Source organism: Rhyacophila brunnea, unplaced genomic scaffold (assembly GCF_057557595.1).
Source record: "Rhyacophila brunnea isolate RB1 unplaced genomic scaffold, BYU_Rbru_1.0 scaffold_23, whole genome shotgun sequence".
NCBI classification, from domain to species: Eukaryota; Metazoa; Arthropoda; class Insecta; order Trichoptera; family Rhyacophilidae; genus Rhyacophila; species Rhyacophila brunnea.
Window position 1 is genome coordinate 20,507,819 of NW_028232893.1, and position 26,975 is coordinate 20,534,793.

At 33.0% G+C, this 26,975-nt stretch overlaps 1 protein-coding gene across 3 annotated transcripts; it reads left to right on the forward strand.

Moving 5' to 3' along the window:
* The first annotated feature begins 1,667 nt into the window (after positions 1-1,667).
* On the forward strand, positions 1,668-26,975 carry Ald1 (fructose-bisphosphate aldolase). 3 transcript variants are annotated; one of them, XM_085950255.1, is made up of 10 exons: positions 1,668-1,711; positions 13,058-13,188; positions 14,261-14,352; positions 15,375-15,549; positions 16,109-16,312; positions 17,765-17,880; positions 17,990-18,089; positions 18,196-18,395; positions 22,233-22,307; positions 25,759-25,961. In XM_085950255.1, exons 2-10 carry the CDS (start codon positions 13,077-13,079, stop codon positions 25,852-25,854), a joined length of 1,170 nt encoding a protein of 389 aa, XP_085806381.1. In that variant the 5' UTR covers positions 1,668-1,711; positions 13,058-13,076; the 3' UTR covers positions 25,855-25,961. The 3 variants fall into 3 exon arrangements, with proteins under 3 accessions (XP_085806381.1, XP_085806380.1, XP_085806379.1); XM_085950254.1 differs by lacking the exon at positions 22,233-22,307 and having other exon boundaries at positions 25,759-26,975; XM_085950253.1 differs by lacking the exon at positions 25,759-25,961 and having other exon boundaries at positions 22,233-22,883.

Genomic DNA, 26,975 nt, shown 5'->3' on the forward strand with positions numbered 1-26,975 from the left:
CAATTGAAAATAATTATTTCAATGCAGATATGTAGAATCATGTTCCATGTCTTCTTATTCTTCCAGGGCTCGAAATGGACCGGAACGCACCGGAGCGCCGTTCCGGTTCATACAATCCCCAAAATTATCGCTCCGTCTCGTGTAAATATTAATTTGACCGTCTGTACGAGATATGTCATATTATAAAAAAAATCTAACAAAATCGTTTTTTTAAATACGTATATGTATAGAATTAGATAAGTAACAGTGTTAATATTTTCGTTAAATTATCAAGCGCTCCGGTTCGTAAAATTTTCCATTTCGAGCGCTGTATTCTTCGTCAGAACGTCATGACTGAGGCTCGTGACACTTGTACGGTATTTAACGATACGCAATGCCTGTGTCAATGGAAGACCCGTGGCAGTCATGAATTGATGCATCATCTGGGGTATCCAAAATTTCCTTTAATACGCGGCTTATCTAAAAGACAAGACAGCGCGGACGACACAAGCAGACACTAAAGATCATAAGGTAGACCCAGCGCTCGAAATGAAAAATTTGACGAACCGGAGCGCTGATAATTTTACGAAAATATTATCATAATTATTTAATTTTATATGTATTTTATAAAAATAAGTGTGTTCGATTTTTGTTATATGACCTATCTAGCTCAAACGATCAAATAATTTGTTCCACGAGACGGAGCGATAGTTTTGGGGATTTTATGAACCGGAACGGCGCTCCGGTCCATTTCGAGCCCTGGGTAGACCTCGTGCATTCGATAACCACGTGTGGATGCGACAGTTCGCAATAACTCATAAATAAACACCCTTAGTTATAGCTATAGGCCAGGTAATCGTCGCTAGACTCAATTTTCGAGTGTCTTGGTATGTGGAATGTAATCTAAAAAGTACGTGGGTGCTCACCCGCAGTCATAGCTTAGTCATAGTATTGGGCTGTGCATAGGTTATGTACATACTCGGAAAAAGTGCTGGAGTTAGTGATAAGTGCTAGATTTTTCCTAAGTACTTAAGTAATGCAGGGCTCGAAATGGACCGGAGCGCCGTTCCGGGTCGTAAAATTTCCAACATTATCGTTCTGTCTCGTAGAAAAAATATTCTTTCCGTTTACGCTAGAATGACACATAAAATTATTAGATAACTGTGTTTATATTTTTAGAAAATTAGCGAGCGCTCCGGTTCATAAAATTTTTCGAATATTGTGGGTAATTTTTAGAAATGGAACCCCATATCATTTTTATTCTGTATATATGCGCGTCTGCCTACGTAATGTGGTACATTCTTTTTAATCCAATAAAACAATAAAAATATTTTTGCTTAAAAATATTATTTAATAATTTTAAACAAATTGCATTTTGAAAAAAATAATATTTTTATTAGTTTACACAATGTATCTATTATTTTAGCTACATAATCATGCGAAACAAAGTTATTGTGAATGAAATTTTGGATATTTGTACATGTTATTAGCGATATCTGTATGTTTAGTCCTGAAACTATTTTAAATGACGCTTTCTGTTTTATCAATAGAGCCACGTGAGAGTTTTCCGAATGATTGTCAGATGGCAGTAGATGCACACGTCACCGATTTACGTGAAGTTGCAATCGTTTTCAGACCTTCAAACGACCTTTGCGGCAGTTTCTTGAAGAGAGGGATTTAAATTTGTCCACATAGTTTCCATTTGTGTTTTAGCGAACAACTAATTTGCTCGGTGAGTGATTTTTTTCTCTTAAATACATCAAATAAACCGAAATATCGACCGCTGTGCAACCACTAAACATGCCGTTCGAACATTCGATTATGTATTTTCAATTTTAAAAAATAACCCAATATTACACCCCCAGTGCTTATGTGAATTTTTTTACGTAAGAATATGTCGAAAGTTTCTATATTCAACAGTTGTTATAAGTTATAAGTTCGTTATCTCATGGATTTTCTTTAAAATATGTTTCGTGTCAAAGATTTTAGGTTATATTATTATCATTCCATAAAAAATGAATACCGATTATTTCAAAACAGAATAGGTACCTACTCCCAATTATTTTTTCGGTGCTGCAAAAGAATAATAGGTATGTGGCCTACGTGTTAAAATGTGCTTCTTAACAACTATGCATCGTCAAATTAATAAATTAAACAATCGTTAAATTAGAATTAATTCGTAGGTGGGTATTTTGAATTTTGGTTGAATTCTTCCAGCGTGTCAACTTTCAAACTTATTTTAGTCTATGGTCCCGACTTTATTTCACTAGATAGGTAGGTACCTACCTACCTACCATTTTATTTGACAACAGAATCTTCAAGATTAGAGTTTAACCTTTGTAATTTTACAATGTCAACGTTTCAAGGACATTTAAAATTGAAGGGGTTAATAGAATAATGTTTATACTACATTATTAAATCATATTTTATATTAATCGTAATAACTATGCACTATAATATATTTAATTCAATACTGGGTTAATTAAAATCTTTTAATATATTGTAATTTTATAGTTTTCAATAATAGTGTGGATCTGGTAGGTGTCTAATTTGAAAGTTTTTATAACATATTGCATAGTGTTTACATTATTATATACCTATATTCAATTAATTAAAGTACATAATATTATGTATATTTAACTACAATACAATACAATATTTAGAAATAAATAGATATTATATAGGTAATAATTTTACCTACATCTAAAAAATCGAATCATAGACTAAAACATTTATAATAATTACCTACCTATGCACTATGCATCATTTTATTATATTTTTTTAAATTATTACCTACTTATCAAGCAATATACTCAATTATTTACAAGATTACCATTCTGCGATTATCCTGTTATCTGATTAATTATAAATCTAATATCGCCCCACCTTAATTTGATAGCAAGCCAAAACAAAAGAAGTACCTATGCAATTTTATATTGAAATTTAATGACATTATAAAAATAATGTTGATTACTTGATCTATCGAAGTAGTTAGGTAGGAACCTAATCAATTTTATTGTATGTTTTTTAGTAAAAAGTTTTGATAGCTTTTCGACTTACCACAATAGCATCAATAATCAATCTTGTTTTTTATGCCATGGGTCCCGGGTGTTTATTTAAATTATATGTACCTATGTGTCTCTGTGTCTAGTATATCGATTCAATGGATAACAACCAACCCTTGAAAAATGTAAAAAGTTTGTTTAGATACTTTCGCACTGTGAATGGTGACACCAAATGGTGGTTTAACTTTCTAATGAAAAGTGTTGCATTGATGCCCTTCATTATTCACTGCTCAAATTTTATTTCGTCACCGATAAATTCAATATGCAATAAATTAAGTACCTGATACCTGTACTTGATATTGAAGTATGCAACATTACTATAATAAATTAATTTATTGTTCCTCATTATCAGCTTCCAACACTTCCAACCCGAACTCCCCACCCCCAACCTTTACCCAGTCGCGCAAAAAACCCATCAAAGTACGGCAAGTTGAAGATGTCAGTTCACACCCCACCGTTTTAAGTAAAATTGTAATCGGCCGGCTACCTGTCGTACCGGAAAGAGACAGCCGTTATAGCATTGCGAACAAAATATGTCTCGTTCATGAAGCATTGCAGACAGAAATGCTCCAATTTTATAAGATTCATTAAGAACATTAATTTGATATTGATCGGTATCAAACTATCTGATAATAACGCTGTCACTATTATCAAATATGATTGTAGACATTGATAGTAGACTGAATACCTACTTAAATTTTATAATAAATAGGTCATAGGATATGTTTGTATTTTACAACGTTTTTCTTAGCTCGTATTCTTATTTGTCCGGTACAAATCTTGCAATCGATTGTTAACTAACTTCCTGACTAGCTAGACATTTGAAACTTTTAGAATATACCAGAACATGATGCCAACGCATTTTTTAATACTTTTAGTCATCTTTAAGTAGAATTGAATTCAGTTAATTATGTTTTGTATGAAAAGTTAATTTGACACCATTATTGGTTGCTAGGGGTCTGGGGTCCTAGCAACTAAATTATTAATATATAAGTACGTGCGTTACTATGGAAATCAATATGACATGTCAAAATGACATTTCAGTATTATTTATATCAAGTACAAATTATTTTGATGGTTTAAGCTAGTCAAGTCAAGTTTATATGATTCAACAGAAAATTTAAAAACGTCGCATATAAAAAGTTCTTTTTATCTTGTAATTATTTACTTCGACTTATGTCGTTATCTTGTATTCCCGTGGATTAAATTAGGATTTGATCTCAATGCTATACGGCCAACTGTATACCTACTTACGACAACAACGCCACGAAATATAGGTACCACCACAATCCTATCTTTTCAATTATAACAACATACTTAAGTCTTTTTTACAATGTTCTGTTTACTGTCGTGTGTATTCAGCTGATGTCTGCTTGTTCTTATCAATGAATGACATTTCACCTTTCCAACCTTTTAAACTTCAAATTTATGTTCACGTCAGAATTAAGTAGAATGTATGCATGTCCAAATGTATTCGTTGACCTTTTGATAAAACATACGTTTGGTATTTAATAATATTGTTTACAACAAAGTTGCATAGATACTGTTCCGCTTTTTAATCACCTACATAATATATCGTCATTGTTCTGGCAGAAGACACTAATTCGAAAAAATGACATATTGAGTTAGTTATACCAAAATGTTCCTTATTTCAAACTTTACCGTCTGGAAACCTTCTTAATAAATAAACAGCCTTTATTTTAAAGTCATCCTTTTTATGATTACTTAATAAACTCACATGATACACCATTTCAAACATTTTAACAACTTCGAAGTCAAACTACTCAAAACTAATATTATAAAGTTTTAATGTTACCTACTTATACTGAATAAAGTAAAGATCTGTTTTATACAAAGAATTTGAACTCTACATTGAAGGATTTCTTGAAGGCAATTCGATTTTCGAATCAGTTTTTGTTGGCGGCTCGTATTCTGGTTTGTTAACATCACCTGCGTATGCATTTGTCAGTGTTTTACGTGATTATTCATCTTAAAAATAATAGTCAATATATTTCTTTTGGTTGACTACATAAAATAGACTATGAAATATTTCCACGCGTATTTATATTCAAATGTCTGCAATATGTGGAATGTGAAATTATAATCGAATTTAATATTACACTATCGAATCCGATGAACTTATGTGGTTACATGTAAATTGTACGTAAACCATTACGTAAAACAAGAGATGACTGTATACTATACGGACTCCAATTTTGTTAGATTCAATATGAACATTAATAAATTCAATAATTTTCATAGCTGATTTGGCAAAATTCATGAATTCAAGATTGAAAACCTAACCTAACCTAACAAACAATCCAGTATATCGGCTATTTTCAAATTTTGTTTGCTGCTGGCTTCTTGTAAACCGATAAAAGAACCGTGTTCTATTTAGACATGAATTTTACGACAGTACTATACGACCCAAAGAGGTTGGACGGTCTTCAATAATATACGGTCATATATTTCCGATACAACATTTCACGGTAAAAAAATCACAAAATTGATAAAAAAAAAAGTGATAAATATGAATTATCGTATTCAGGCAGTTAATTATCACGGGAAGTTAATTGTCAGGTGAAATATTTTTGGGCGCATGGCCGTAGTAACCGCGAGCTGTCAAATGTCGTCGAGTAACACAGTTAACACGTCTTGATTCTAATTGGATATATTTGGAAACAAGTAAGATGCAGTGCGGTATGATAACAATAATTATTGTAGATAACCACCTTGTTTATGGAATTTCTCCGAGTGATATCCGTGTTATTTCTGAGCAATAACAATATTGGAGGCCCTGCAGAGGTCATTTTTTGGCACATAGGTATGGCATAAAAAGAAGGAAGAGAGATCCGATCGGCACGGGATCTTTACTTCGATCTAGACCTCCCACACCTTGTTTCCACACCTGGCTGACTTTTCACATATATTTGACATTGGAAGCGTTCTCAAGTGCATAGTAATCATTACATATATCGTCCGAACTATAAAAATAATAATATAATATACGTGTACGATTACATCTAATTTTTATTCAAGCTCCGAGAAATATTTTAGTTTTGCGAACACTTGCCAAGATTATCGTGATACTGTATTAAAAAATCGACTCCAACGTCTCGGTCAGCGGATCATCCTATTATTAGATGGAGAAATCATACGATGCTATCGTGCTCCAGCTTGCATTGTTACCAGGGGGTTTCTCCATAAGTAACTCAAAGCGTGTGACTCCCTAAATTAGCGACGCAGGCTAAATAATAATTGAAATACCAACCTATTGATGAAATACTTTGGCAATGCATAGCTTTTATTGGTGGGTAAGTATATAAAAGTTAAGCTAAATTTTTATTAAGACAATTTGCAGATGTTCTGTGTCATATCCCGGGACCTGGTGGCTAGCTCGGGATGTTGGTGGGACCCGGGATTTACAAAAATTAAAAACTAAATTGTTATTTTTCTCGTAATTTTATTTGTGTCACTCCGAGTCGTGAGAGTCAGATGTCAACCCTTTGGCTCGCTGCCATAGACTGACTAGCAGTGTTGCCATCCTCCCCTCACACACTCCTTATTATTAATTAAATACAATAATTCTTACGTGCTAAGTACAAGTCGAATATTTTGACAGTTAATCAAGGAATAATGAACGTACGTACGCCCATTGTTGACTAGGAGGTCAGGTGACATGGTTATACCTAATAATTAATTTTATCTATTGGGAGAGGCCCAATGATCATGGATATGACATCTGGTTAGTTTCTAAAATTCAATTAAACCCTGCCTAACCAAACCACAATAGTTATGTATGATATAGGTGATCCGACAAAAATAGTGCACACTTTTTCAGTCATACTAATTTGTTTTCGTTGAATTAAGAATACGTATTACAGATGGTGTTGGATAGTTTTTTTAATTCACTAAGGCATACCTAAACCAATCCATAATCGATAAAAATCTATCTATAAAATATCTAAAATAAAGTATGGTTTAATGGCATAATTTTAGATATTTTATAGATAAACGAATATTTGTTGACTATTATCTATTATGGTGTGTGGTAGGCATATTTTAATTGAATTTTAAACACTATCTACACATTAGTCTTAGTTCACTGAAAACAAATACGTTTGACTGATAAAGTTTTGTGTACACTATTTATATCGGATCTTACCAGCCTACCTCCACCCTTCGCCACTGCATAATACTATAATATTTTTAAAAAATAAATCAGATATGTACAGTTAAATATGTGAGGGAATCGGTAATGCTCTTACTCTTGCCTAAATGTCAATAATTTTATTCACTTTACCAATAAAATTAACATTTTAAATGTTTAACTGTACTCATAGTACGTAATGTCGGTTTCGTTTTCTTTTACAGTAAGCGTGTGTTATTGTGTCTCTCTGTTTGATAGTGGTTAATAAATAATTATTATATCAGTCCATGGTCCAAATCCGGTCGTGTAGATCGTGGCGAGCTGTGATTCGCCGAAACGGAGGCCCGGCGCGACACACCCGCCTGCAAAACAATTTATTTTCTGAAAACATTAAAAAAAAGAATTTATTCGTAATATTCAGGTGATTGTGTGTATACTTTGGACATTGTAGACACAAGTCTGTGATTAAAGTATCTACATATATATTATGCGTACAAAAAAATCGAAAGTTTGCGACAAAGGCATGTTCAATGTTCACTTCCTTGAAAATATGTAGTTTTTTTTCTGTTACTGCAATCATGAATTTCGCATGTATTATTTAATAGGTACCAAAGATTCATTCTCTTTAGAATAATTCGTTTATTGGCATGTTCAATACGTTCATTCGGGACCTCAATCATTGCGGTAAATAGGCTTCTTTGTTGTTTATATACTTATAATAAGATCTATAATTTTCACCCACGATGGCCGCGCGACTTAAAGCGTCGGTCTATAGCGACGTGGACTCCAGGTTCGAATCCTGGGTCTGGCAAGTACCTACATATATTTTTTTTCAATTTGTGTATGAGTCATAGTATGGACCTATTAGGTTGAGCAAGTGGCTCACATTTATTTCTCGTAAAAACAAAATCTGTTACTACGGAAACCTCCACTCTGTGGAGGCCCATATTATGTTCTTATTAGGATCGGACATGGCCGAAAAAAGATATTTTATGTTAATTATAATAAATAATGAATGTTTTGCTAAAATGTCTGGATACACACGGCCGTTTTCTTGACGTCGTCGGTTTTTAATAAGAGAAACCGTTTTGATGTTGTTCCCCTTAGTCGTAATGTAAAAAAAACAATACATATTATACCGAAAAATCCTTTTATCGTCATCGAAAGAACTTATTGAACTACATTTTAATGATAAAACGTCGGGTGTTCAAACTACGACTAAACCGCGAATTTTACTTAAAACGTCACGCTGGCAAGTTGAATGTAGGCGATCTTTTGTGGCGGGCGTTAAAATGTTTTATCTACTTGTTCGAAGATGGGCGAAAGGAAAAAAGATGTTGGGTTTAGTCCTTTTACCTCCTTCCGTTTTCGTAGTTTGCTTGCTTTAGTGTGGCATCGTGAACCAGTAAGATAATTAAAAATAATAACAAGATAAGAAGAACTTTTTATATACTTACCACGTTTTTAAATTTTCTGTTGAATCATATGAACTTGAAAATTATATGTAGGTATTAATAATTTTGGACAAATAAGGCAATTGTCAACAAATCGTGTTTTGCTATTTTGCATCAAACCAATATAGAATACTGAAATATCATTTTGATTTCCATAGTAACGCACGTATATATTAATAATTTAGTTGCTAGGACCACCCCCTTAGCAACCAATAATAGTGGATTGGATTACGGATTCCTTCCGAAATAACTTTTCATACAAAACAGAACTAACTGAAAATGAATTCAATTCTACTTAAAGATGGCTAAAAGTATTAATAGAATGCATTGGCATCGTGTTCTGATATATTCTAAAAGTTTCAAATGTCTAGCTAGTCGGGAAGTTATTTAAAAATCGATTGCAAGATTTGTACCGGATAAACAACCACCGGACAAATAAGAATTCGAGCTAAGAAAAGCGTGGTAAAATGTTACGACGTTGTTAGGCATAGTTAGAGTTTTCTAAATAGTATTGGTTCGTGAGCGTATGTATGTTGAATTGATCACGAGATATTATAAGCTTTAGTTGGTCGGCGTGTGATAATCTTAGATGATTTTGATGTTCCCCAACAGAGCAGTTTTCAAATTTTCATATTTTTTTAGCGTGTGTGCATATATTTCGTTACTTTTCAAACGATTTACCCATAGACTAATATAATTTTAGATTTACCGTTCACAACTCTTGTAGACGTACACCGCGAGTGTCAAAAATATTATAAAAAAAATATTGACAATACCTGTATCGCCTAAAGAAATCACGAAGGTCGACTTGTAGCATTAATATTGTATATTTTTCATACTGATAACGGCATTATAATAAAATTATTATCATTTTATCTTTCATAGGCTTTTGTACGAAAATGCTTCGATTTCCTGAAAACATTGTATTCTAGAAGAATATTAAATTAGTGTATTTAAATATGTAGGTATGTGAATTCTAGAAAAGTAGTTGAACTTGAAATCGTGTTTATATTAGTAATCAGGAAATTGATATAGAAATGCCTAACCTACGTAATAAAAATCAAGAAATCGTGTAAGATAATAATTATTGCTTATAATATTATAATGACGTATTTTTAAAAACTGAATAATATACGGGCATCTACTTCTTATCTCGAGAATGCTATAAATAATTAATATAAAATATACTTTCCGCATTTTCTGTAAGTACCTACCTACTTATTTACGTGAACTAAATTAATTTCGAATAAGGGTCGATGCACACCAGCCGCAAAACGTGGTCGATACCGACTATAAAAAATTACCGTGTTCGTATGTTCGCAAAAAGATAATTCGTAGTCGCAAATTTATCTTATCGAGAAATGGAATTCAAAATTGAATCAAATATCCAAATATATTCGATGGCTAAATGTATATTCCTCAGTGACGAAGTGTGGAGGTAGGCTGTTAAGATCTGGCGTAAATAGTGTTTGTTAGTTTTAAAAATTCAATTAATCCCTGCCTAATCCAAGCCATAGAAGATAATAGTCAAAAAATATTTTTTTATTTATAAAATATCGAAAATTATGTTATTAAACACATTTTATAGATGGAAGAATATTTTTTATAGATCATGGTTTGGTTTGGCCGGGCTTAATTATTTTTTTAAAAATTTACCAACAAATATAATATTCTTAATTAAACGAAAACAAATAAGTATGACTGAAAAAGTGTGAACTATTACTGTCAAATTGCCCATAGCATACCTAAACTATTATGGTTTGGTTAAGGCAGGGTTTAATTGAATTTTATAAACTAACCAGCACCATCATCAATTCTTAAAATTTCTTCTGAATTGTAGGGCTATAACAGTGTACCTACTACCTACCTCTTTTTGCGGCAAGTGTCTAGAGTCTTGACCCTTCCAAAAAATTATTCAACAAGACAATTTCTGTAAGGATTGTTTGGTAGCGTAAGAAAAATGTGTGTGCAACAAAGCATGTACCATTTTCAAACACGTTATGTGTTAAATTCAAATTTATTTTTACCAATGTTTATGGCCTCAATATTATTTCGAAACTCGTTTTCGAACCATAGATAATTATAATTGTTATACTTAACTTTTAAATTTCACCCACATTTTTTTTTTGTTCCTAGGTAGGTGTACACCAATACAGTTTTTATGAAAGTTGCATTGACTTTCACAGATACCTCATTTTGCCACGGTTGAGTGCATTGTTACAACACAAACAATATGACGTTTAATAGTATTATTTTGTATTTGGATTCAGAGCATGGTCGCAATATGTTAAGTGAATAACCACCAATAATTTTCCTTTCTGGCAACCAGAGTGGACAATTTTAGCAGACTGCTCCATTCTTCTCTATTATAAAATGTTTGTTTAGACATGGGTTCACAAACTTTTTCTTCAAAGGGACAATTTTGAAATCAAAAATATTTGGCAGACCTACTTTTCTAAATATTTTCTGTTTTTAAAAAACATAAGGCAAAAATATATTTCATTAACTATGTAAACTTATTTTTTTAACTAAATATACTTACGTTATTATTACTCTTTTATTAATATACTAAAAAATAGTATTTAATTTTTTCACCACGTGATTTATGCAATAATTGTTTGTTTAAAACTAAATCCTGCAATCTAGGCTCAAATTTTGTGGTGTGAATACGCAAAACAGATGCGATATGGTTGTTTGTTAATTTTGTTCTTTAGTTTGATTTATTAATGCTCAATGTAGAAAAAAAAAATCACAAATATAGGTACTTCCAAATAAAGAAGCCATTTGATGAGATCAAGTGAAAGTCCCCATTCTTGCCAAAGAATATTTAATTTTAAATGTTATTTTTAATATTCGATATGAAGAATAAAAATTAATACAGATTTAACATAAATCTCGCGGGACATAACAAAAAGTTAATCAGGACATACTTTGTGAACCTCTGGTTTAGAGTGTTTAGATACCTCCATCCGTGGAGATCAGTCATGGATCTGAAATAATAATATTGATATATTGATTGATAAATACTAAATCGTAATTTAACACGAAAAATGATACTAAGTCTGATGATTAAATTGGCTGCAAATCTTTTCGCACGCCAGATTCTTTTTTAGCAAGCTTTACGCGTGTGCTCTGAGATTCATTTGAAAAGGCCTCAATGAACCATTACATGCTTTACCTCCGTCGCCAGTCATGTCAAACCATTTTAAGTGTATACTGGGGCGTAACGAACGAAAAGCGTCCCGGTAAAAACTTTTTAATAGCCCGGTTATGAATGGCATGCGCTAGAATGTGGAAGATTCCTGTCCTGATTACTAACAGTTTGGTCGAGCCTGGTTATTAAGAGACATTCTCTCTCACCATATGACGCCACAAATTTACAATGCAATATGCAATGAGCTGTCATCATTTAGATTTAGATGAACAATCACTTTTTTTGAGCTGGCTCACAGATTTTTGTTTAAGGTGACGCATCAGTGAAACGCCAAATAATTTCCAACTGTAGGCGCGACGAAATTTTGGACTCGCTGCCATTCACTGAGAGAATCTCGAGCCAGAAGCACGTCACTTTGCTGCGTGATGGCGACGGGTCAATTAATTCTAAAATCGTGTAAAGATGACTAAAAACGTTACCCATTTACTTTAAAAAGAAAACATGTCAATGAATATATTATTATTGTTACTAATAGAACAATAAACAGAACATAAAATGAACGTATGTTGGATTTATATGAAAAATAATATTTCGTTTGACAGGTGTCATTTGCACCCGCGACCCGCAGTCCGCGCATCGCCTAGCAACGATCTTTTTAGACCGTGCCTCAACTAATGCATGGCCTTAACGAGATATGAATCTTTCAATCTATTAGAACCATGCTCAACAATAAGTGATTTTACCAAATCCGGGATTCGAACCCGAGACCCGACTTTACAAGTCGATGGATGCATTACTGCTCTGTCATTGTAGTCACCACACATCAATCACAAACTTTTGCAAGTAATAGCATCCTAGTATGCAAGACGTCAACAGCATGGAGCCATTTTGTATTTATTTACAAACAATGCTTTTAATGCGGCTAAGAGACATCTATTTTTCTTCTTTGGCGTCAGCTATGAGTTTGGCCATCTCTTCCCTGTTTGTGCTACTCTAAACACGGATGGAGTGCTGAGACCAATAATGTTCGGACATCTGTTCACGGTTTGATATCTCGTAAGAGAGTTAAGAATTGAATTAACGATGTATGCTCGGATTAAGAAAAAAAATTCACTCTTAAATAATATCATACGATTTATCAAATTGTTCTGGAATCGTTATCATTTCCTCTATTCTAGTAATATCTTCGTTATATACCATTCTATATGTCGGTTAATGGTACATTTTAATAATAAATATTGTTTGTTTGTTGCAGCCCCTCGTAGATTGCCAGGATGACCACTTACTTCAACTACCCGTCTGTGGAGCTTCAGGAGGAGCTGAAGAAGATTGCCAATGCCATCGTAGCGCCGGGCAAAGGAATCCTCGCTGCTGATGAGTCCACAGGTACACCGCTTTATTCATTTTACAAGTAATAACTTATCATGGTAGAGTCCAGGGGTAGTCAACCTGGTCCCTACCGCCCACTAGTGGACGTTCCTGCTTTCATGGTGGGCAGTAGAGGTTTTAAAAACTACTTTAAAAGTTACTTCCTTACTTTATAAATCACCATTACTGTGTAACCAACCGGTGGGCGGTTAGAAAATTTTCCTACTAACATAGATACAAAAGTGGGCTGTAGATATAAAAAGGTTGACTACCCCTGTGGTAGACCATTGTGCGTAATGCATTTAGAAAGTGAAACCTCTCCTCCGGTTTAAGACAGCCACTTCAACTTGAGGTATTAGGTTACATACATTTATTGACGATTTAAAGAGTTCTATAAGATTTTAAAATTTATATTTTATGACTCATCGAGTCGCAAGATCCGCTTTGGACATTTTTAAAAAACCCCTTTATTAAAAATTACAAGACACATCCTTGTGAAGTGAGTTATTTTTCATCATCGTCGTATGTCAGTACTTACTTAAATATGATGTGAAAATAAAATTATGTATATTATATTATGTAGTAGTGAGTATGAGTGACGCCCGTTTTTGTGATGAAGTAGAAAAAGTTTCCAGAGCAGGTTTGTGACTCGGCGACTTATATTATAAAGAACAGATAAACTGCTAAGGAGTAAGAATAGTAGTTCCTTGCTCTCCAGAAAAATAACATTTACATGTTAAATTATACCCTTTAAAACATGCACATTCACGGTAGCCGATCAGAAAATCCCATTAACTGATTTTATGGAACTTGTATAACTACGAAAACAAAATTTTTTTTTTTTATTTTTGATATTTGAACAAAGATTTTTCTAAAATTAAAATCTTACATCACATTCGTTTACAACCATAATGATATCCAAACTTCCTTCTTACCTTCACGGCTGTACAACAACAACATTGGCAAATGACACCGATTCTATTCAGTGCAGTATTGAAATCTAAATTACCAGTGCATCATTACGTTGGTCACAGTAGTTATATAAAGAAGGAAAGAAGGTGTCATAATAATATGTGCATTCTGTTTGCAGGTACCATGGGCAAGCGTCTCCAAGACATCGGAGTGGAGAACAATGAGGACAACCGACGCAACTACAGGGAGCTGCTCTTCAACTCTGACCCCGTTAGTATATCTAGTTTTTATTCGATACTCAGTAACAAGACAGTTGAAAAATCTATAAGTAGTTAGCAATTTACATAAGTGCCTTAAAGTGGGGTCGTGGCGTAACGCCCATCACCGAATCTAAGTCTCACGGATTTAAACCGTGCATCTGGCTCAGATTTTGATGTTATTTTCTTGAATGCATGTTTGGATCCACAGCAAAGTCCCAATTGGATGATGATTCATTCCATATAATTCCATATAAAAAAATAAGTCTGTTAAGGTAACCCTCCACCTTGCTCAAGTCCAAATATGCACTCCACGTTCGAACATAAATTGCACATTAATTGGTAGCTCAGGGGTTTGAATCCTGCAAACTGGATCAAATTCACTACTCATATATTTTTTGATCCAGCGTATTTGATAACCCAATGCGATCAAATCGCAATAATCAACATGCATGAAAAGTTTGTAAATATGTCTTGATGATATAATGTTCCTTACGTACCCGTGGCGCATGGTCCATAGATGCTGTAGATGAAGGGCATCCACATAAATAATTGATAACATACTATTTGAGACTATTGGTTTCAAAGTCGGTTACATCATGTTACGTCAGGACTGCAAATAGAATAAGTTTTTTCTTTTATAACAAAATGACATCACAATTAAAGTTTAAAGCAGATGAATATAACCAACATTGCAATCAACCTCTGTTTTTATTTAATGATAATTCTTTTAAATGTTCTATATTAATAGAGCCTTCTTAAATATTTTAAAAATATCGAAGACCTACCACTCCGCAATACGTCACACAATACTGTTTATCAGCTCAATGCCAAGACTCTATTGGTTACAAACTCTGGGTAGATAATATGACCGCACGCTACTGTTAATTACATAATGGACTAAAATTCTGTTAAATATAACCTCAGAACAATGCTCATTCTACGTAGCATCGTTTCAAGCAAATCGCAGTGGTATATTTAGTGTTTAGTTCTGAAACAAATGGACACCTTCTCTAATTATTGTATTGTTGGCAGGCCCTCTCTGAACACATCTCCGGAGTAATCCTGTTCGAGGAGACACTCTACCAGAAGGCTGCTGACGGCACTCCTCTGGTGGAAGCCCTCAACAAGAAGGGAATTATTCCCGGAATCAAGGTCGACAAAGGTGTCGTGCCACTCATGGGATCCGAAGACGAATGCACCACACAGGGTTTGTAATATTTTGTTAGCATTTTATAAATGAAATATTTATTCAATGTCAATTATATTATATGCTACTTATTGTTAATATTGCTACTATTACTTGTCGGGCTTATAATGTCGTGGGTCCCGGGCTCGAATTCCGGGTCTGGCAAAAATTGTCGTAATCGGTTAATCAAGTGACAACTTTCAAAGCACTCCAAAATACACGAAAAAATGTTTAATAGCCCAATGATTTACACAGTGATATTAATAAATGTTGACACAACCGATTTTATTTGTCATAAATGTATTGCAAACAGGGGTTAATAGAAATATGCATATTCTTCTAGTTTGAAAATAAAATATGACAGAAAAAAGAAACTAACGTTACAACCAACACATGACGCACAAAAACGTAATTTCCCATTAATATTGAATTATATACTTATCGGTTTTTGTTATTAGATGCCTCAATTCCTTTTGATATGATTTTCAAGTAAATAAAAAAAAAAGTCCTGTTAATACTCTTCATTATTACTAAGATCTATGGCTGGTTCTATAATATCTAAATGCTACCAATCTTTCAGGTCTGGATGACTTGGCCGCTCGCTGCGCCCAGTACAAGAAGGACGGCTGCCACTTCGCCAAGTGGCGCTGTGTGCTGAAGATAGGCAAGAACACCCCCTCTTACCAGTCCATCCTGGAGAACGCCAACGTGTTGGCCCGCTACGCCTCCATCTGCCAATCCCAAAGGATTGTCCCCATTGTCGAGCCAGAGGTTTTGCCCGATGGTAGGCTTTTGTTGAAAATACCTATAGTTAATAGTTTTATTTTTTTTTAACTAGAATATCTGAGTTACAGTAGATTCTCGATCTGTCATTTTCCCGCATGTATTGTTCATTTGGTCAGGTACCGAAAAATGCTAAAGATATCCCATTGAATTTTCCTCTATTCATCGTTAAATAGGTTCTCTCCTCCCCTGAAAATTCAGCTTTCATTGACTCCTTAAGACGATACATCAGTGAAACGGCAAATAATTTACAACTATAGGCGCGACGAAATTTTGGACTCGCTGGCATTCGGAGAGAGAACGTCGATCTGGGAACACGTCAATTTGTTTCGTGATGGCGACTGGGGTATTAATTCTTAAATCGTGTAAAGGTGACTAAAAACGTTACCCATTTACTTGAAAAAGAAAACATGTCAATGAATATATTATTATTAGAACATTAAATGAACACATGTTGGATTTATATGACAAATTTCGTTTGGCATGCGTCATTTGCACCCGCAATCCGCGCATCGCCTAGCCACGATCTTTTTAGACCGTGCCTCAACTGAGGTATAGCCTTAAGTCATCAACCAGAGTTGTCCCTTGTCGTCTATATTGTAAACAGCATATTGATAGATATCTCTTGCTTTTATCGATGTCATGACAGCACAGCATCCACTCTAAACTTCATTTACAAAAAAAAAAGAAATGTGATACAGGCGGTCCTCGACTTTCGTATATAATTGTTCCTAAAAATGTAATTGAATGTACGAAAGTAGAATTTAAAAGACAATATCAAAAAGTGCATTTTAAAATATTTTGGAGAATGAGGAAATAAATTCATTTGCCGCATTTTTATCTGCACTGGCAATTTTCTATTATGTAAAGAACTACCTCTGTTTAAATTTGTCGAACCAGCCTTTACTAGCTTAAGATTCCATGCTAGAATCTTCTTTTAATTGAGTCTTCCAATCTTCATGTAAACTAAGAGCCTTAGCTTGAATAATTGAAAAAATCAGAGGGACATCTTTTATCAATCCACGGTGACATTTTTCACTCCATTTCATCCATCCACTATGCCGTGTCTTTTGGAAACATTCTTTGAAGATATATTTCCACTGTAGGCCGCCTTAAGTCGTACGAACGACCGATTGAAGCTTTTGAGCGATTTGTCTCGACCTATGAAGAGAGTCCTTGATTTCTTTTTGTCAGTATCAACACTGCAGTTTCTTCCTTTCTCTATCATGTTTATAAATTTATAAAAGAGAAATATTTCGTGGAGCGACTCCATGGAAACGTAGTTTTAATTATTTGTTGAGGTTCATCTGTTCTCATCGGAAATGATAGATCAAGAATCCACTTTACGTTGACAGCTATTTCAAACTATAAACCCATTCTCATACGTCAGCATAAATTTTATGTTACAGTATTATTAGATGCTTACTTTCTTATTATTAAAATAATTTTCTAGGTGATCATGACCTTGAGCGTGCCCAGAAGGTCACCGAGACAGTCTTGGCTGCTGTCTACAAAGCACTGAACGACCACCACGTCTACCTGGAGGGAACACTCCTCAAGCCCAACATGGTAAGTAGTACCTACTTAACAGTTATCCTTATTTATTTTTACTAAAATGCGTGTTTCGCTGTTTGCAATTATTTTTATTATAAAATTAATATTTTTGTTCCATTTTCAGGTGACAGCTGGTCAATCATGCACCAAGAAGTACACAGCAGGAGACATCGCAAAGGCCACCGTCACAGCCCTCCAGAGGACTGTCCCAGCAGCCGTTGCAGGTTTGTACACCATTCATTTCTTCACCGTGCACCCACCTCCTTTCAGGTGTATCCGTGTCCAAAATTTATTTAGTGCTTAATTGACAATTTCTCCTCGTCAATCCAGGAGTCACTTTCCTGTCTGGCGGTCAATCAGAAGAGGATGCATCCGTGAACCTGGACGCCATCAACAAGTACCCCGGCCGCAAGCCATGGGCGCTCACCTTCAGCTACGGCCGTGCTCTGCAAGCCTCCGTGCTCCGCGCGTGGGGCGGCAAGGTCGAGAATATCCCAGCCGCCAAGGCTGAGCTTCTCAAGAGGGCCAAGGTACGCATCTTTCCTTCTTCTGCTTCATCTTCTGTAATCATTGTGATTATAACATTTTTTTTTGTTTTACTGTTGACTGACTTTACCAGTAGCATCTGTGGTATAGCTTATAACAGACCAATACACATTTTCCTACAAACAAAATTAATTGTTTGAAACTCAATTCATGCATGCTCACTGCTGCAAACGTTTCTATTAAATTAAATGTAGTTTGGACAGTCTGCATAGTAAAAATGTACATGCTTTAATCAAAGCAAGATTCTATTACACCAAACTTGCTTTATATCAGTGTATGTACAGTACAGTGGCAGAAGGCTGGAGGTAGTCTGTTAAGATTCGACATAAATAGCACACACTAAACTTTAGTCATACTTATTTGTTTTCGTTGAATTAAGAATACATATTACAGATGAAGTGGTTAGTTATTTAAAATTCATTAAGCCGTAACCATAATTGATAAAAAATATTCTTCTAACTATACAATATCTAAAACTAATGATGTATCGTTTAATGTCATAATTTTAGATATTTTATAGATAAATGAATATTTTTTTACTATTATCTACGAATGGTTGGATTAGGCAGGGTTTGATTGAATTTTAAAAACTAACAAACACTATCTACATATTTGAAGTCTTAGTTCAATGAAAACAAATATATTTGACTGACAAAGTCTAGTGTGTACTATTTATGTCGGATCTTAACAGCCTACCTACACCGTTCGCCAGTACATGTTTTCTGTCTGCGATTGAATGTTTTTAAACAACTTTTAAGGGGGGACATGCTCGTCGAAGGTCGAAATTGAGTTTTTATTGTATTTTCAAACCATGATCCTGGACACTCCTTAAACGTTGTAGATGATCTATTTATATAATTTTGAAGCCTTATTATCCTTTATAGTTATTTTAAACATTTTATGACTGCATGAAGTATTTTTGTTACATAAAATAGTATTCTTTTAAACCTCTCGCTCTAATGTTTTAGAATATAGTCATATTTCGGTACATAACTGTGCAGTGGTGTTAAGATTTTTTACATTTATTCATTTTTAAACACATTTATAAAACCATTAGCATAATTTATTATGAGATAATTTTTGTAAAATATTCACGATAAAAAATTATATTGATAATCTCTGTGATCCCAAATTTGACAAGAATTAGGCATTTTATTATTCAAAAAATCGGCAAGATTAACACATTTGAAGATGATTCTAAAGATATTTATTATAAGCTATGTCTTTGACCATTCAAGTGTGATAAACATCTTATGAATAATGATTGCTTTATAATAATTATTGACCTAAGAATAGGGTAGTGTTTTTTTGAAATACGCCATTTCTTTTGTCATTCCCCAGTGGTTAAGCTACAACATACGGCCGTAGCCATAAATTGACAAACTATAATTGAAGTAGAGAGTAAAATGATATTGACGCGCGTGTTTGAACATGTACCGTTTAAAAAAAAATAAAAAAAAATTCGGTTAGGTACATGTTCAAACACGCGCGTTAACATAATTTTACTCCCTACTTTAATTATAGTTTGTCATTTTATGGCTACGGCCGTATGTTGTAGCTTAACCACTAGGGAATGACAAAAGAAATGGCGTATTTCAAAAAAACACTACCTTATTCTTAGGTCAATAATTATTATAAAGCAATCATTATTCATAAGATTTTTATCACACTTGAATGGTCAAAGACATAGCTTATAATAAGTATCTTTAGAATCATCTTCAAATGTGTTAATCTTGCCGATTTTTTGAATAATAAAATGCACAATTCTTGTCAAATTTGGGATCACAGAGATTATTAAAATATTTTTTTATCGTGAATATTTTACAAAAATTATCTCGTAATAAATTATACTAATGGTTTTATAAATGCGTTTAAAAATTAATAAATGTAAAAAATCTTAACACCACTGCACAGTTATGTACCGAAATATGACTATATTCTAAAACATTAGAGCGAGAGGTTTAAAATAATACTATTTTATGTAACAAAAATACTTCATGCAGTCATCAAATGTTTAAAATAACTATAAAGGATAATAAGGCTTCAAAATTATATAAATAGATTATCTACAACGTTTAAGGAGTGTCCAGGATCATGGTTTGAAAATACAATAAAAACTCAATTTTGACCTTCGACGAGCATGTCCCCCCTTAATAAACAGTTTTTAGACAATATTTGTAGACAAATGTATATAGGTCTATACTTTGTTTTAAAAGCAACTTTTCTGAATTGCTGATAAAAATAATAATTCAATACATTGGTTGAAGAACAACATAACTGCAAAAATCATGTTCTGAGATATTCAATGTTCTCTATTTTTATGTATTGCCTACCTATTTTCGGAATTTGACTTATAATACGATGACAGTCATTCAAATGGAATAATGACAGAGGCTTGTTGTTATATCTTGATAACTGTAAATAACTCTCTGAAAACTCTCTGGATGATGTGGAAACACTATTATTAGTGTGATAATAATGAAATCGTTCATCTTTGTATAGCCTATTTCGGGCTTATTTCCAATCATTACTACTCGCTACTCAGACTAATGCCGACACGTGTAAACTGGACGAATACGAATGCTCATTACTAATTTGGCCTGTTTACAAGTGGTGGCATTGTGCAAGTAGTGAGTACTAATGATTAGCACTAAGCCCATATAAATAAACCTTATTCAACTTCTAATTGATATCTTGAGATTCCTATGAACGCCAAGTTATGGTTAAATGTTGATATCATTCGTACAAAGTCATCGCAATAATTCAATATTATCATTCGAGAAACCAAATTGTTTAATAATTGCAGAACTCAAAGGACAATCGGCCCAAGTTCAAAAATAGAATTTTCAAAAGTTATTTTTTTTAACCACAATAATACTGTATGATTGCTCTACAGACAGCTAGCTTTTTTATTTAATACAAGTGCCCACTGCATGCCCTTTCTTCTGAAGCCGTGGGTTGCGGATATCCCGTGTTTGGCAAATTCACATGTTTTTTTCAATATGTGTTTGGATTCAGAGCAGCTTGAGCAAGTGGCTAACAATCATTTGTTGTAAAAAAAATCTAAGAAACCTCTTGGGAGGGGGCCAAGCTCCGCATCGGATTCTAGAGCCGATGAAAAAAAAGTTGTGTTGGACGATGTTTGAATTTTATATTTAAATTTCTAAAATTCCCTTTCTGGAACTATTTAGGACACTTAAAAATTTACGATGTGGTTTTTTGAGATTTAATTTCTGAAAGAGTAAAAATTGTTGTTCAAACTGATTGTTCTTTGAGTCCTTTGATTCACTTTTTGTCGAATGTTAATCACATTCGTTCAAAACTGACTGATTGGCGTACGAATTCAAAAGTGACATAATTAATCACTTTCGCCACAGAGTTGCCGGATTGGGTCAAACCCGATCAGGCAACGTTTGATACTATTGGTCTTAAGTTGATTAAATTGATTGATTCGTCTCATCATCGCTGCCCTCCACCTTTCACTGCATCAATAATACTAAAATTGTTAATCTGTTGACTTCTTTTTATTTTCTATGCTCCTCTGTACACCTGCGCATGAAACCTAACCTCCATCGGATGTCATCGGAATCTTACCTTTTCACCCTGATGAAAATGATCTGACCTGCACTGGATTGAATAAAATGCATTTCAATGTTTTATAACTAACCAATAAAATCTGTGTTTCTTGTATGACTAATTTGTTTGCAACTAATGTGTTTGTTCTGTTATGTTTTCTGTGTCCTTCATAAACATCTAACTGTAATTTTTTTACTGTGATATAATTTTTTTTATTGCGGCAATATTTGTTTAAAATATGACAGGCTAACGGTTTAGCTTGCCAGGGTAAATACGTGGCCGGGTCAATACCTTCATTAGTTGGCGCCAAGTCAAATTTCGTTAAAGCACATGCATACTAATAAGGGAGACATTTTGTTTTTCGTAATAGAAACACGTCTCGTTAACGTAAAGATCGCCAAATATCGTCGTGTTCTGGCGGTTTTACGACCGCCACATTGCGCTGTTAATACATTGCATTTATTGTTTAATTAGAACATTTTTTTAATCCTGTTATTCTGTTTTAAATGTTTCATATGTTTCAAATGTTTCGCGTTTTGTGTCTATTAATAATTATTATTGAAACAAATTTTGATTTTGTAATTTTTTAAGAATAAACATTCAAATGGTGTCTATGGTTTAATTGATAGAGCATTTTAGTCAGTTATGTCAATTTTTCTATGTACATAATAATAAAATTAATAGATTCAATGCTCTTTTTACCATTTTCAAAATATGTTTTTTAATTGCGTTATTACAATATTTTATTTTGAATATTGCCATATCGAAAAATGAGTCGATTTGAACAAATTAACTATGTTTTAATGCTGAATTTTATCAACTCGCATGCCTGTTACTCTCTCATACATTTCCATGTTTTTTGTTTGTGAATAATAAATACATTCTCTCTTGTAAAACCTCTTTTTATTTCATTTTCCTGCCATTATTGAACTTTGAATGAAATGCTTACCTAATTCTTTGCCCCTTTTATAAAATTAATTAGTGAGTGACTCAAGAATGATGCTACTTATTAAAGATGGTCCATAAATGACATTACAAAATGTTTTACTGCCTTGTTTAAATTACATAATAATTATGTCATATTTTTATACTCCCCCACCCGATTCGTTAAAAAATGTCAGCAAATGTTCTTTTGAAATGAGTTTATATCTTGTTACACCACATTCTCTACAACGCAGTCTTCCTATCGCCTTTATCATAAATCATCGCATTATAGCAAACACCGACCCCCTTTTAGGGTATGATGTCATATATTGGGCAGCAGAATTTCTAGTGTGTTCGAATAGAAGATTTGATATCATTTAAATATCGGAAGAAACGTAAATAGGAGGGCCACATTACATATCCCATTTCCCAAACTGTGGTATAAAGGGTCTGAAGTCAAAGGGTACGCAGAGAACTTTGTATTTTTATAGGTACATAATATTTACACTGTGCCTACTATTGGTTTTAACATACTATCTACGATAGTACCTAAGTATGTAAGTACGTATCGTATGACAAAAATACAATTTTCTTGCATTTCCATATTATAATATATTATTACAGTGGCCATAATAGATAATAGCCAAAAAATATTTGTCTATGGATAAAATATCTGAAATTATGCAATTAAAAAATACATAATTTTAGGTATTATAATTATATATAGAAGAATATTTTTTATCAATTATGGTTTGGGTTGGCAGGGCTAATGGATTTTAAAAAACTAACCAACAGCATCTGTAATAATTATGTATTCTTAATTCAACACAAACATACAAGTATGACTGAAAAAATGTGCAATTTTTTTGTCAGATTGTCAATATAACTAAACTATTATGGTTTGGTTTAGGCAGCATCTCATTGATTTTTAAAAAATAACCAACACCATCTGCAATTTTTATTATTGATTCAATGAAAACAAATAATTATGACTGACAAAGTTTAGAGTACACTATTAACAGCCTAATAGCGCCTGTTCGCGTGCATGGATTTATTGTCGGCAACAGTGCTTATTTTAAACTATCATAACAATAACTGTTTACACGTAAAAGTGCTGACTGTCTCTTCAATCTCATTCTTCAAGAGTAAGCGAGGCGCGATGTTGTCATTTTATAGTACTATTTGACAGGACGTATTGAAAATCGGTTAACCTCAAAATGAGTAGTTCGTTTTTTTACCGGCAGGTTCGCCGTTATCGTTCGACTGCGCAGGCGTAGATCTTACTTGCGCATTAAAATTCAGAACCTTCCAAACTTGTATGATTCATGCACGCAATCTTGCCAACTGCAGGATAATACATGTTTACCCATACATATTCTTACTGTGAACAGTAAATCCATGCACGTTTAGACGGGGTATAAATATAATGACGTTAAATCAAGTCTAGAATCTTACTGAAAGAAAAAAATCACCTACTAAGAACGTAAAAAATAATGGGGTTTGTAGATAAAGTTTACATTAGAATGTTTGGGAAACACCGAATAGAGGTATTGCTTCTCTACTATTAAAAAGGTTGGTTGTCAACCATACACTACATCGTTATATGAACCGTGGAAAAGGGCAAAGACAATAACTAAAGTTATCATTAGGAACCAAAAATTGACGATTAAAACTATTGTTTTTACAACTACATAATAAACTAAATTTTATTATAGGTAGCATAGTTTCCAGTAAACAGTCTGATGTAGATGTTTCAAGATATGAATTACATATCTCAACTCAACTCGAGACTGTTTATTCAAACCCCAATTCAATCAATAATACACAAAATTATACGAAACATGTATTTACTAGACGTAACCATAAATCATTGTGACAAATCGGATGTGATAAAGTCTCCAGAAAGACTGTTTTGCATGTTTTAATATGGAACATGTCTACGTGATTTAGTATTTCACATCCAGATTCATTGATATTCTTTGAAATGATTTCCATAAATTTGTAGACGCCAATGATTTAAAATGCAAATTTTATGTTTAACAGCTGTGTTTGTTTTTGTTTCTTCCCATTTTAAATATGGACATAAAAGACAATAGAATTTAAACTATCTCTGATTTTCTCTATGGACACATAATATTCTATAGGTAGATAGATATTCTTTTGTTTTATTATATTTTAAAATTTTTGAATTTGAACAAGAGGGTATCCTTTTTTTTGACAAATTCATTGAATCCATTAGGTATTGAGAAATACCTAGGGACATACAGAATTGTATTGTGATCTAAAAAGACTGGTATACTCATTAAAAAACCTCACACCTCGCCGTATCCTGAAGGGACTTGATTAATGATGTATGATGTAATGACCTATGCCTTCAGCGACTTATCTTGCTGTATTAGGCCGTGAGCCGAGTTATCTCGCTCGACTTTAAATTCAAATTAATAGTCACTCTCAATTGATTTGCACAATCTAAAAAATTAAACACACATTGACATCTGTTTGAATAACTATGATACTAAGCCACAAATTATCGGTATTACAGCGATTTTAGTAAGAGGTTCGCTCTGCATTCAATGTGTGCTGTTAAAAATCTGCGGCCTGTCAGATACTGCCATAGTATTATAGTGAGGCATAGAAAAAGTTAAGAAATTATAAAAGACAATCGTGAAATATCAAAATATTAGCACCATGACAAAGAATGATTTAATAGCTGAAGATAGGTAGGTACATGAAGGGAAATCTCACTCATGATCATCAGGCTTGTGTCAGCCTTCATTTATAGGACATTACAATTAACAGCATATCTGTCCTCTTTCATAGAATATAATGTATTTTTTTCTCTTTTAGGCTAACGGTGAAGCTGCTTTGGGCAAATATGTTGCCGGATCAGTGGTTGGAGCTGGTGCTGATGCCTCCCTCTTCGTCCAGAACCACGCCTATTAATCAAATTAGCTGTAACTAAACATCCCAAGAGTTTGCTAAATAATTCTATATAATTTAAAATCACATTTTACTGCAAACATAAAATAATTACAATAAAAAATCTGTTTTTTTAAATTTTATTGTCATTGGTGAATTACATGACATTTAATTTGTTATCTATGACTAAATTATAACAATATTTTAAAAGAACTTAAAAGAAATTTCTATGGCAATGTCAGAAATAAGAACAATCTTATTGTCTACGCATGTCAATGTCATGTATCCCTTGTTAGGGATTTTATGGCTGTCATAAATCAGTATCAATTCATACGTGGCTTGTATATTTTTGTTGATGATAACGAATTAAAATGTCTCTGTTGAGACACACGAACAGATGAATATTTTAAATAATCAGACTTTTGAACTTATCAAGCTCAGATTAGATTTGTCTTGAATCTTCATCTGTTTGTTTATCGGTTCAACATCATGTAGTAATAGCAAAGATAGTATATCCAATATAAATAATAAGCGTTAACAGATATTTTGTGTAATTAATAATTGAAATATATAATTTCATTATACGTTTCATTTATGGCTCAATAATGTTAAATGTTTTTGCATCATGATTTATGTAACTATTTTAAGCATTTGCTTAAATTTGGGTATTACTTTTTAAAATCGTTGAATAATTTGTATACTATCTTTGGCAACACCATTAATGTTACAGCAATGAAATATATTTGCATTAGAATAAAGGATTTTTTATTATATTGTAAATATTTTGCAAACGTCTAAAAGCTACATCATAAAAATCATTTCAAACAATAATTTTATTGATCAAAAAAATGGCATATTTTTTTTATTTTGAAAAAACAAGTCAAAAGCTATAATTTATACAAAACAAAGCCAAATAAAAATATTTTCTCACAATGTTTTTGAAACGTAAACAAATAATAAATTATTTAGGTTATAATAATTCTAGTTATTATCAATAATATTACATTTTCTAGTATGAAGCTAAATTTTTATTATTTTTATAATAATGGTTTCAGGGAGAACTGCATGTCTAAACAAAGGCAATCTGAAAGCATTTTATTATATAATTGTTAATTTATGTGATAAATAAAAATATGTATACATAA